Source organism: Aquarana catesbeiana, linkage group LG07 (genome assembly GCF_042186555.1).
Source record: "Aquarana catesbeiana isolate 2022-GZ linkage group LG07, ASM4218655v1, whole genome shotgun sequence".
NCBI classification, from domain to species: Eukaryota; Metazoa; Chordata; class Amphibia; order Anura; family Ranidae; genus Aquarana; species Aquarana catesbeiana.
This window is the reverse complement of record NC_133330.1, coordinates 325,989,617-326,003,166: the sequence shown is the minus strand read 5'-3', so window position 1 is coordinate 326,003,166 and position 13,550 is coordinate 325,989,617. Positions and strand designations below refer to the sequence as shown.

Below are 13,550 nucleotides of genomic sequence, written 5' to 3'. Positions count from 1 at the left end.
TTGACAAAATTCGTTAATTCGGAAGACTCCGAATTATCTGAATGTTTCTCCCAGGATTCCGACAATTTTTCCTAACCCCGTATTGAAATGCAATGTACGGTAACTGTACTGACTCTCTTTATTTTGTAAAGTGCTGCAAAACTGTGGGCTCTATATAAATCCTGTATAATAATGTAGCACCCTGATGTTTAGGCAGGGTAGCTAATAAATTTACCTGCCGGGTATAGTTGCCTTGCCTGATTGATAGGAGATCAATTGATTCCACCCTAATTTTGGAATTGCTGCACTTCTCTCTTCTGTCACTAGATGGCCGGGTATCTGGTGGCATTAGATAAGACAAGGGCATTGCAAGGACCGATTAGGTATAGATTGGGTGTCTCAGCCAATGGGCAGGGATCTTCTTGGGTTCCTTGGCCTGCTGGGAGAGCCTATATATTTTGGTGAGGTCAGGTGATCAGGGTTCTGTGCCACCTGGACGGCTGTCTGGGTGGACATGTGTTGTGCTGCCCCGGGCTCCTAGGCCAGAGCCTGAGGCCTATCCTGGGCACATCTGGCTGCCAGGCTGTCTGACGGCCTATCCAGGAGCAGGAGAGCAGCGCAGGGTTGGGATTGCGGATTGCAGTCCAACCAGAAGTGACGGTTCTACTGGCCGGAGAACCTGTCGTGGTCAGAGGTAGAGGGGAAGCTGTCGCCACTAAGGGACCAACCGTCTTACCAGGGACCACAGTGAGTAGCTGAAGCAAATACCAGAGCAGTATTCTCACCAACCGGGGATGGTGAAGAATCGGGAAACGTCAGCAGGTGTCAAGGGACCCAACCAGCGGAGGTGACACTTGCAGATCAGCCTTGTGTGCCAAGCCAGGGACCGAGCAGGCCAGTGGGGTGAAGCTTGAGAAGGATCTTGGGAGCCAAGCTAGGGACCAAGCAGAGAAGCGGGGGGGGGGGTGACGCTTGAGGAAGATACTGAGTAAGAAGTTTGGAAGAGCTCAGGAGATCCAGTGACAGTGGATCAGCAAGTCTAGTGAGAGAGACTGGGAGCTCAGTTGAGTGAAGATCTACAAGAGGAGATTGTAGAGGAAGTGAAAGAGTTCATTGCAACCATTGTTTGAAATTGTTCAAGATTGTTGCCATAGGAGACAGCGTGTCTACACATGTAGATGTGGTGTCCGGCTGGGTGCCTTTCCCTGCATGGCTGTCTACCTATAGAGGTCTCGGAGTCTGCTAATTATCGTTGGGTCCTGTTGGGACTATGTTCATACTGCAATGGTTAACTGCTTGCTTAGGTCTAGGGGACTTGTTAGTGGGAGGAATAGTGCCCCATCATTGGTGTCAGTGGGAGGAATAGTGCCCAATAGTTGGTGTCAGTGGGACTGTGGGAGAAATAGTGCCCCAATATTGCGGTCCATGGAAGGATTGGTGCATCATCAATGGTACCAGTGGGAGGAATAGTGACCCACCATTTTTATCAGTGGGAGGAATGATGCCCCATTGTTGGGTGTCAGTGAAAGGATTGATGCCTGATCAATGGTGTCAGTGTGTTTGACCACTTTTCACTCTCCTCTCCACTTCCTTCTCCCCACTCACTTTTTGTATTTTTATGTTTGTACACGATTTTGCATGTGTGACTGGTAGGGTGTCCTTGGGCCTGCCCTGAAAGTCTTGGGAGGGGGTGGACATGGCCTTCTGGCTTAGTTCACCCTCTCTCATGGGGTCTCCCTTTGGGGGAGCCCCACCTAGTACTTGGGTGGGTCTGTTTTGGCAGATCCCCCAGAGAAAAGGGTCCACCTGGTTTCGGCCAGATGGACCAAGTGTACCCTGGAAGTCTTGGGAGGGGGTGGACATGGCCTTCTGGCTTAGTTCGCCTTCTCTCATGGGGTCTCCCTTCGGGGGAGCCCCACCTAGTATTTGGGTGGGTCTGTTTCGGCAGACCCTCTAGAGAAAGGGGGTCCATCTGGTTTCGGCCAAATGGGCCCAGTGAGTACCTCAGTCCCTGTCTGGAGCCTAACGCCACGGGGGGGACCAAGGTAAGGTCCTTCCTAGGGAGGATTGTGTAACACCTGTTGCACGTTTTGTGTCACTCTTTATGTGTGTGCACTTTTTTTGGCACCGGGTGGAGTTTTTGGGTGTGTTTCACACGCCACGGGCTTTTCAAAAGAAAAAAAAGTGTAAGTACCGCAGCACCCGTCTGGAACCTAACGCTCCGGGGGGATCAGGGCAAGGCCCTCTGATTTTAGAGGGCCTGTGTACACCCGTTGCACGTTTTTGTGTTTCACTCTTTATGTGTGTGCACATTTTTTTGGCACCAGGTGAATTTTTTGAGTGTGTTTCACACGCCATGGGCTTTGAAAATCAATGGTGTCAGTGTGAAGAACAGTTCCCCAAGGGCTGGATAAAGGCAAGCAAAGGGCCACATTTGGCCTGCAGGCCACAGTTTGGAGATTGCTGCTCTAGACATCAAACCAGCAACCTTTGCAATGCAGGAAAACTGCTAGGGATCATTTTTCACGTTTCCTGGAGTTCGGCAAGCAACGGCAAAGCTACCACCAGGGTTGCCAACCTCCCGCAGCATTTTTTTACTGACAAAACATGGAAAATTTAATGGCGGAGCACATTTTTTACTGACAACCTGAGAAATTACAGAACTCCTATTGAAAACTAACACAGTGAACATCCGAACAGTATAAACATGATATGGAAACACTGACAATACCTATAACAAAAGTAATTTGCTTGATTTACATTTAAAAAGTCAACACAGCATGATATTTTTATTTTTACTGGCAGTTGTAAAAAATCACTGATTTTTACAAACTGTCAGTAAATTTTCTGGCGGTTGACAACCCTGGCTATCACTGAATAAACAGGCGTGTAGTAGAAATGTAAAATTTGCTCTGATCCACTAAACGTATAAAGGGTTGAGAGATGAAGAGGTTGATTATTGTAAAAAAAAAATATTCTTTAGAATATCCAAAGCTCCTTGCAGTTTAGATAAAATCCCACTAGGGGGCACCAGGCAGCTGCAGTATCATTTCCTATGGCAAGATGCTCTGGCTATAGGCAACAACTACATTTCCCATCATGCTCAGCACAAGGGTTGTTTTTTTTTTTCAGCTACAATCAATTGTCCAGCATTCTTTCCTGCTGATGTGTGAGGGAGCTGCCTGTGCTGGGCGTCTATTCCTGGTCCCCCCCCTGCAGCTCAGACTCTTCTTCCTCTCCTCCAGTGTATAGAGAATCATGTAATGTAAGGAGCCGGCCGCCTATTACACATCACATTACAGGAGGAAAAAAACCCATCAGGACTAGAGGAGGTGAGTTTGGACTTTTTTTTTTTTACAAAATGCAACAATGTATCTTTGCGCTGTCCTGGTCCCCCCCCACGCTGGCCAATCAAATCTGACCACCGCTCAGCGCAGCCTACCGGAGGGGGGGCCACGAAACGCCGGATTTTTAAGTTTTAAAGAACTGTCCCTGGAAATGGTTCCAGTTTATTTTTTTAGCTGAAAATTCAATTTTTGCTTTTCTGTTAAAGAAAATATAAATTTTTTTTTTTTTGGGGTGTTTGTAAAAATTTATTGAATTTGGGGTTTGAAGTACTTAATGAAGTTGCCTCAATTAAGAGGAGAACTGAAGGCAAAACTTTTTTTTTTTTTAAATTTTGGATAGAGTAAGGGATGTTTTTTGCCGTCAGTGTCCCCACTAGGGTGATTTCTCTTCACTTCCTGTCCCATAGTCAAAACAGGAAGTGAGAGGAAAACCCTTTAAAGTGAGGTTGTCACCAGAACTGGTGTCCCCGTTGGAAGATTTCTCCCCTATTCCTGTTCTGGTGACAACTCATCATTTGGGATTTTCTGCCACTCTCGGTGATAAAGTTTAACAGGACAAACAAAGTGAATCTCTCTAATGTCAGGTTTTTTTTTTTCCACCTGTGTCCCATTAGGGAAATTTCCCTTCACTTCCTGTCCCATAGTCAAAACAGGAAGTGAGAGGATATCCTTCTAGAGTGAGGGAATCCCTGGTTTTCACCAGAACTAGTGTCCCCATTGGAAGATTTCTCCTCTTTTTTTTTTTTTTCCTGTTCTGGTGACAATCCAACATTTGGGATTTTTTTGTCACTTTCATTCTCGGTGAGAATGTTTAATGGGACAAACAGGGTGAATCTTCCTAATGGGATGAGGGAGGGTTATAACCCCTGTCATGTTTTTTCCCCCCACCTGTCGGGGAGTTTTCCCTTTTTTTGCCACCCATTGGGGAGATTTCCCTTCACTTCCTGTCCCATAGTCAAAACAGGAAGTGAGAGGAAATCCTTCTAGAGTGAGGGAATCCCTGGTTTTCTCCAGAACTAGTGTCCCCATTGGAAGATTTCTCCTCTTTTCCTGTTCTGGTGACAACCCAACATTTGGGGTTTTTTTTTCACTTTCATTTTCGGGGACAACGTTTAACAGGACAAACAGGGTGAATTTCCCTATTGAGGTGAGGGAGGGTTATAACCCCTGTCAGTTATTTTTGTTTTTGCCACCTGTGCCCCATTTGGGAGATTTCCCTTCACTTCCTGTCCCGTAGTCAAAACAGGAAGTGAGAGGAAATCCTTCTAGAGTGAGTGAATCCCTGGTTGTCACCAGAACTAGTTTCCCCCCCTGTTCTGATGACAACCCAACATTTGGGATTGTCTTTCACTTTCATTCTCCGTGATAACATTTAACAGGACAAACAGGGTGAATCTCCCTAATGAGGTGAGGGAGGGTTATAACCCCGTGTATATATATATATATATATATATATATATATTTTTTTTTTTTGCCACCTTTGTCCCATTGGGGAGATTTCCCTTTACTTCCCGCCCCATAGGCAAATCAGGAAGTGAGAGGAAATCTCTCGAATGTGAAAGAATTCCTAAACTAGTGTCCCCATTGGAAGATTTTCCCTCTATTCCTGTTCTGGTGATAACAAAACATTTGGGATTTTTTTTTTCACTTTCATTCTCTTTATACCATTAAATAGGGAGGGCGAATTGTGAATCTCCCTAATGGGAGATTTTTTTTGTTACCATCTGTGTCCAGCTGAAACAGGAATTGCAACATTTTATTGTTGTGCCAGCACCGGAGCAGAGAGGATATTTCCCAAGGGGGGGCATCTGTTCTGGTGACAACCATCTCACTTTAGAGAGATATCCGCTTCCCTTCTCATTGGGACAGGAAGTGGGAGACAGCAGGTAAAACCTTGCAGAGGGTCTTGGCCTTCCACACTTTAACCACTTAAGGACCGAGCCTCTTTCTGAGATTTGTTGTTTACAAGTTAAAAACATTTTTTTTTTTTTTTGCTAGAAAATTACTTAGCACCCCCAAACATTATATATATATTTTTTCTAACACCCTAGAGAATAAAATGGCGGTTGTTGCAATACTTTTTGTCACACCGTATTTGCGCAGAGGTCTTACAAGCGAACTTTTTTTGGAGAAAAAAAAAACACTTTTTTGAATTAAAAAATAAGACAACAGTAAAGTTAGCCCAATTTTTTCTATATTGTGAAAGATAATGTTACGCCGAGTAAATTGATACCCAACATGTCACGCTTCAAAAATTGCGCCCGATCGTGGAATGGCGACAAACTTTTAACCTTAAAAATCTCCATAGGCGACGTTTAAAAAGTTCTTATACAAGCTCTAAAAACGTATAAGAAGCTGTGCAGCCCTGATCTGGTTCTAGTGCGGAGGAGTGAGCTCCTTGCACAAGTCGGCACTCGTTCGCATCGATAGATACGATATTTGTTGAATTCAGTGCTTGTAGAGACATGCAGATATGTTTAAAGGGAACCCGTGGGAACGGAAATATTGACCTTGAAACCAGTGGCAGCTGGTGCTCCAAATTTTTGGGGGGGCGCAAACAAACTGAAAAATACTGAAAAAAAAACATCAATTGCAGCCACTGCGCCCATCAAATGCAGCCACTGTACCCATCAAATGCAGCCACTCTGCCCATCGAATGCTGCCACTGTGCCATCAAATGCTCGCCGTCTGCCCATCACTTACCCTGTCTCGGTAGGGCAGCGGGTGACGGTGATCGGTGTCCTCCATGCGTCTCCTCCCGTTCTCTCCTCCCATCAGGCATCCAATCACAGCGCCTGTCGTTTCAGCCAATCAGGTGATGGGTAACAGAACCAAGCACCTGATTGGCGGAGAGGCGGTTCAGTGTTAGGAAAATGAATATTCATTCGCTGTTCTAACACACCAACACACCTGAGTGGACTGCAAGTGCATGGCGCTCGCAGGTCACCTTTTTTGACGCCCATTAGAGCATATGGCTCTAATCAGGTGCTTTAAAAACACCCCCAGCCGCTGTAATTCAAAAGGGGCCGGGCGCCTGTATAGGGGGTGGTATGCATGAATCTATCCATTGGTCATAGAGGGGGTAGCTGGAGAGAGGGGGTGGCGCCCGTGCGTCCTTCTGGACGCACCGCCACTGCTTAAGACTTCACTGGTTGCATGCTTGTGTGTGTCATTATTTAGTGAAGCCAAAAGCAAAGTGACAGCCCCAGAACGCGCGCCTTGATCCTGACAGCTCCCATACTTCATATAGTTGTACTTAGTCTCCATTCACACTTGGGCGACTTGTCATGTGACTCTGGACACTAAAGTCGCATGACAAGTCGCGCCCCATTTTTTTCAATGACAACCATTCAAATCGGTGTGACTTAAAGTTGCAGCAACTTTGAAAATGTCCCTGCACTACTTTGGCCTGACCTTCATGCGACTTGAGTGCTGTAGACTGCAATGTAAACCCTTTAAAAGTCACACCTGAGTGTTATATATGCGACAGTTGTGCAGCAATTGTCCATTATCATTGGTCATCATTTGGTGTGTTTATGTTTATTTTATTGTTTATTTGTTTATGTTACTGTAGTTAAAAACATCCCGATACTTATTTGGAAAGGCCAGAAAATAAACAAGCATAATATAGGGTGTTGATCGCAGGGAAACCGAATGGTCAAAAAGATACGGGTTCCCTACGGCTGCGTTTTTTAACCGGGCCTATTTTTTACACTTGGTGTTTACAAGTTGAAATCAGGTTTTTTGGGTTTTTTTTTGCTAGAAAACTACTTAGAACCTCCAAACATTTATATATATATATATATATATATATATATATATATATATATATATATATATATATATATATACACATATATATATATATATATACACATATATATAAGGTGTATTTTTTTTTCCCAAAAAAATTGCGTTTGTAAAACCACTGCCCCAATACGGTGTGACAAGTATTGCAACGACTGCCATTTCATTCTCTAGAGTGTCTGAAAAAAAAGAAAATATATATATATATATTTTCTTTTTTTTCAGACACTCTAGAGAATAATTGTAGTAGTTGTAATACTTTATGTCACACCGTATTTGCGCAGTGGTTTTACAAATGCAATTTTTTGGGAAAAAAAAAATACACCTTTTTTAATTAAAAAATAGGAAAACAGTAAAATTAGCTCAATTTTTTTTCTTTTTTTTTATGATGTGAAAGATGATGTTACGCCGAGTAAATTGATACCCAACATGTCACGCTTCAAAATTGCGCCCGCTCGTGGAATGGCGACAAACTTTGACCCTTAAAAATCTCCATAGTCGAAGTTTCAAATCTTCTACAGGTTACCAGTTTTGAGATACTGAGAAGGTCTAGGGCTAGAATTATTGCTCTCGCTCCAACGATCGCGGCGATACCTCACATGTCTGGTTTGAACACCGTTTACATATGCGGGCGCGACTTACGTATGCGTTCGCTTCTGTGCGCGAGCCCCGCGGGACGTATCGCTTTAAATTTTTTTTTTTAATTATTATTTATTATATTATTTATTTTTACACTGTTCCTTTTAAAAAAAAAAATTTGGTTCACATTTATTCCTATTACAAGGGATGTAAACATCCCTTGTAATAGAAAAAAGCATGACAGATCCTCCTAAATATGAGATCGGGGGTCAAAAAGACCTCAGATCTCACATTTACACTAAAATGCAAAAAAAAAAAATAGATACAGACAGCGTGGCTCGGTAGGGAGCTAGCATGGTTGCCCCCATTGAAAGCATTTTTCCGTGGGGGCACTTCCCGAAGAGGAGGAGCCTAGAGTGGCGACGGGGGACCCCAGAAGAAGAGGATCGGGGCTGCTCTATGCAAAACCATTACACAGAGCAGGAAAGTATAACATGTTTGTTATTTTATAAAAAAAAAAAAAATGAAGTTTTAGTATCGCTTTAAGGGCCCCTATATAGGGCCGCTTGTACATTGGGATGTCTAGGAGCAGTGCACCAGGGAAGGACCACTGCAGCGCCCCCTGCTGTGCTACAGGCAGCCTGTCAAAGTCTATGGCAAGTTGGGGCTGAATGGGGCCGGACGCTGTACTGAAGGTCTGAGTTCTGGACTTTGATCCCTGAACACATGGGGGGGCCCTAATCACCGGGGGGGCCACTAAGCACAGCGTTCAGCCCCGCCCAACTGCAGCCTATCATAGACTTTGACAGGCAGCCTGCAGAAGGGCCGGATGCTGCACCTGTCCCTCCTGGGCGCATAGCCATGCACAGGCAGGCTGGTTGTACTGAGGTCAGTCTATGGATCAGTTTCAGTACAACCAGCCTGTCAGGTTTTCCCTTCGATCGCTATTGACGGCTATAGCCACAAGCAGCGATCGTTGTATTCTGATGCCTGGGAAAGCCCCCGTTGTCAGAACACAATAGCGCAGTGGGAGGGATTCCCCCATCAACACCGACTGGTGGAAGGTAAGAAAATTGCATAATGTATGGCCAGCCTTAGGCTCGATTCACATCTATGCATGTTGCTTTTGAGCGTTTCTGCAGTGTTTTTTGTAGTGCTTGCCGCGTTTTTGAGCAGCGTTTTTACAGCGTTTTTGCGGCGTTTTGCGTTTTTTTTTTTTTTTACAGTTTTTCTTTTTAGACAAAAAAAAACGCAAAACGCGTCAAAAACACTGCAAAAACGCTGTAAAAACGCTGTACTTGCATTTTTGATGCTGGTCCATTCAATTCTATAACATGCAAAACGCTGCATTTTGCATGAAAAACAGTCCCTGACCCTTTCCAAAAACGCAGAGGTACAAAAATGCATTGATGTGAACATGTTCCTTAGGAACCCATGTTAAAAAATTCCCGTGCATTTCTGTAAAATGCATCAAAAACTGCGTTACTGTGAATGGAGCCTAAGTCACAAGCTGCGGTGGAACTACAAGTCCCAGTGGGCAAAGCTTCCCGTTGACTTTGTTTCATGCTCTGCAAAATGATTGAGATTTAAAATAACCCACAATGGCAGCACCAGAACCGGGCAAATCCTCTGATGTTGTACAGAGTCATAGAGTATAACATTGGAACAATCGTCTAATAATTGTAGAAGATTGAAGATCACTGGAAGGTCCCGTTTTTATTTTATATAATATTCCCGGCAGCCAGAAAAACAACACATTTTGTAACTTTCTAGAAGCAGATTTTGGTTGAGCCATAAAAGGGTTAAATCATTACTGTACTTTTTTTTTTTTCTCTGGCATCTTAAGAGGGGCAGGGACAGCGTGAGAGGCTGTAACCTAATTCTCCTTCCTATTGGCTGTCACACAGATCCCTTGCTAGAGCTGGACTCCTTCGCCCTGCATACACCCCTCTGATGGCGTCCAAACTTTTGCGAGCTGTCATTCTTGGACCACCGGGTTCTGGCAAGGGGACCGTGTGCCAGAGGATCGCCAAAAACTTCGGGCTGCAGCATCTCTCCAGCGGAAACTTCTTGAGGCAGAACATCAAATCCAGCACTGGTAAGGAGGAGGATGGTGGGGGGCGAGCGGAGCCCGCCGGGTACTGTGTTCTCTGTGTCCTTGTTGGCTGTCAGCGGCCCCCGGAACGTCATTTCATTTGGCAGTGCCGTATAGGACTGTGTACAGAAATATGTCTCCTAAATGTGGAAGATCCACGGATTATATCCATTAATTATATCCACTGATTATATCCACTGATTATATCCACTGATTATATCCACTAATTATATCCACTAATTATATCCACTGATTATATCCACCAATTATATCCACTGATTATATCCACTGATTATATCCACCAATTATATCCACTGATTATATCCACCAATTACCGTATATCCACTGATTATGTCAACTAAGTATATCCACTGATTATATAAACTAATTATATCCATTAATTATATTAATTGATTATATCAACTGATTATATCCCCCAATTATATCCACTGACTATATCCATTAATTATATCCACTGATTATATCCATTGATTATATCAACTAATTATATCCACTGATTATATCCACTGATTATATCCATTGATTATATCAACTAATTATATCCACTGATTATATCCATTGATTATATCCATTGATTATATCAACTAATTATATCCATTAATTATATCCACTGATTATATCCATTGACTATATCCATTGATTATATCCATTAATTGTATCCATTGATTATATCCTCCAATTATATCCACTGATTATATCCACTGATTATATCCATTGATTATATCAACTAATTATATCCATTGATTATATCCACTAAATATATCCACTGATCATATCCACTAATTATATCCACTGATTATATCAACTAATTATATCCACTTATTATATCCACTGATTATAACCACGAATTATATCCACTGATGATCATATCCATTACTTATATCAACTAATTATAGCTACTAATTATAGCCACTGCTTACAGTGTATACATTGATTATATCCACTGATTATATCAACTAATTATGCCCACTACTTATATCAATTAATTATATCCACTGATTGTATCTACTAATTATATCCACTAATCGTATCCACTAATCGTATCCACTGATTATATCCACTAATTGTATCCATTGATTTTTTCAACTGATTATATCCATTGATTATATCCACTAATTATATCTAATTATTATATAAATTGATTATATCCACTGATTAAGATCCAACGGGCAGAGCCACAGAATTTTAACTTTGTATCCTAATTGCTACTTTTTATTCATGTTTTATTTATTCCGGAATATTAATAAAAACAACACAGATTTGGGGATTTTCTTTCACTCTCATTAATAACAGTAAACATGACCAATAGAGAAGGTGAATCCCCTAAAGGAAGTGCAGGCAGCACTAAAAACCTGACAGGGGTTCTAACCTCTCTCCACTCTATCCCAAAACCTATATATATATATATGTCTTTAGTTTTACTTTAAAACTAAAAAAACGAAAGAATCCCCTTTTATTGCCTTCCTGTCCCTTTAACTGGGCTATTACGCCCAGGGGGCAGGAAGGTCTGCTCAGTCATATGACTGCGGTGATTGGCTATCACAGCGATCACATGATCAGTAACAGGTCCCACCTTCTCCCAATTACTACGGACATGGAGCTATCTTTGACAGCTCGGTCACTGTGCTGGGAGCGTGCTTTCCTCCTAGGAACCTCTGCCACCCATGGACACATATGGGCGGTGTGTGGGTGATAAAGCTCACCCTCTTTCCTCCTGCACATACCCTGTTTCCCCGAAAATAAGACCTAGCGTGATTGTCAGTGATGGCTGCAATATAAGCCCTACCCCCCAAATAAGCCCTACCCTGAAAATAAGACCTACAAGGACTTTAACTAGGGCTTATTTGGGGGGGTAGGGCTTATATTTCAGCCATCACCGATAATCACGCTAGGTCTTATTTTCGGGGAAACAGGGTATGTGTTACGTGAGCGGCAAGAGGTTAAAGTCACCCAGTCATTGCTGAGCAGCCAGCAGTGGTAAATCAGCTGAATTTATTTCTATTTTAAATCTCCGTCTCCAGCAGAATCTGTGTGGATTCAGAACTTCGAGCATTGCTCTTTGCCTGGACGCTGCAGATGATTTGGTACGGCGACACCAGAGGCAGATTTACTCATCTGAGAGGCCTGTGGAGGAAAATTATGATTTTTCTAATTGGGGAACTTCCTCGTGTCCTCTTCACCTCGGGGACCCTACTGGTATCCTGATGGCTGGTGACTTTTTCACATACAGGCATCTTAGGATGCCCAAATAAAGGCACGCTTTTATTATGTGGTCAGATTGGTTCAATTTAACCCCTTGTGGCCCAGAAGATACAGGATCTCACAAAAGTAAGTACACCCCTCACATTTTTGTAAATATTTTATTCGATCTTTTCATGTGACAACACTGAAGAAATGACACTTGTCTACAATTTAAAGTAGTGAGTGTACAGCTTGTATAACAGTGTAAATTTGCTGTCCCCTCAAAATAACTCAACACACAGCCATTAATGTCTAAACCGCTGGCAACAAAAGTGAGTACACCCCTAAGTGAAAATGTCCAAATTGGGCCCAAAGTGTCAATATTTTGTGTGGCCACCATTATTTTCCAGCACTGCCCTAACCCTCTTGGGCATGGAGTTCATCAGAGCTTCACAGGTTGTCACTGGAGTCCTCTTCCCCTCCTCCATGATGACATCACAGAGCTGGTGGATGTTAGAGACCTTGTGCTCCTCCACCTTCTGTTTGAGGATGTCCCACAGATGATCAATAGGGTTTAGGTCTGGAGACATGCTTGGCCAGTCCATCACCCTTACTCTCAGCTTCTTTACCAAGGCAGTGGTCGTCTTGGAGGTGTGTTTGGGGTCGTTATCATGTTGGAATACTGCCCTGCGGCCCAGTCTCTGAAGGGAGGGGATCATGCTCTGCTTCAGTATGTCACAGTACATGTTGGCATTCATGGTTCCCTCAATGATCTGTAGCTCCCCAGTGCCGGCAGCACTCATGCAGCCCCAGACCATGACACTCCCACCACCATGCTTGACTGTAGACAAGACACACTTGTCTTTGTACTCCTCACCTGGTTGCCCCCACACACGCTTCACACCATCTGAACCAAATACGTTTATCTTGGTCTCATCAGACCACAGGACATGGTCCCAGTAATCCATGTCTTTAGTCTGCTTGTCTTCAGCAAACTGTTTGCGGGCTTTCTTGTGCATCATCTTTAGAAGAAGCTTCCTTCTGGAACTACAGCCATGCAGACCAATTTGATGCAGTGTGCGGCGTATGGTCTGAGCACTGACAGGCTGACCCCCCCACCCCTACAACCTCTGCAGCAATGCTGGCAGCACTCATACGTCTATTTCCCAAAGACAACCTCTGGATATGACGCTGAGCACGTGCACTCAACTTCTTTGGTCAACCATGGCGAGGCCTGTCCTGAGTGGAACCTGTCCTGTTAAACGGCTGTATGGTCTTGGCCACTGTGCTGCAGCTCAGTTTCAGGGTCTTGGCAATCTTCTTATAGCCTAGGCCATCTTTATGTAGAGCAACAATTCTTTTTTTTAGATCCTCAGAGAGTTCTTTGCCATGAGGTGCCATGTTGAACTTCCAGTGACCAGTATGAGAGAGTGAGAGCGATAACACCAAATTTAACACACCTGCTCCCCATTCACACCTGAGACCATGTAACACTAACGAGTCACATGACACCGGGGAGGGAAAATGGCTAATTGGGCCCA

The 13,550-nt window shown here is 43.5% G+C and overlaps 1 protein-coding gene across 1 annotated transcript in view; it reads left to right on the top strand.

Moving 5' to 3' along the window:
- Nucleotides 1-3,091: 3,091 nt before the first annotated feature.
- The window catches only part of AK4 (adenylate kinase 4), a 95,832-nt gene continuing 85,373 nt past the window's right edge, over nt 3,092-13,550 (top strand). Inside the window, exons 1-2 of the mRNA XM_073593801.1 lie at nt 3,092-3,311; nt 9,620-9,810. Coding sequence (XP_073449902.1) covers nt 9,666-9,810 — 145 coding nt within the window. The 5' untranslated portion in view covers nt 3,092-3,311; nt 9,620-9,665. The remainder of the gene's footprint in view (nt 3,312-9,619; nt 9,811-13,550) is intronic.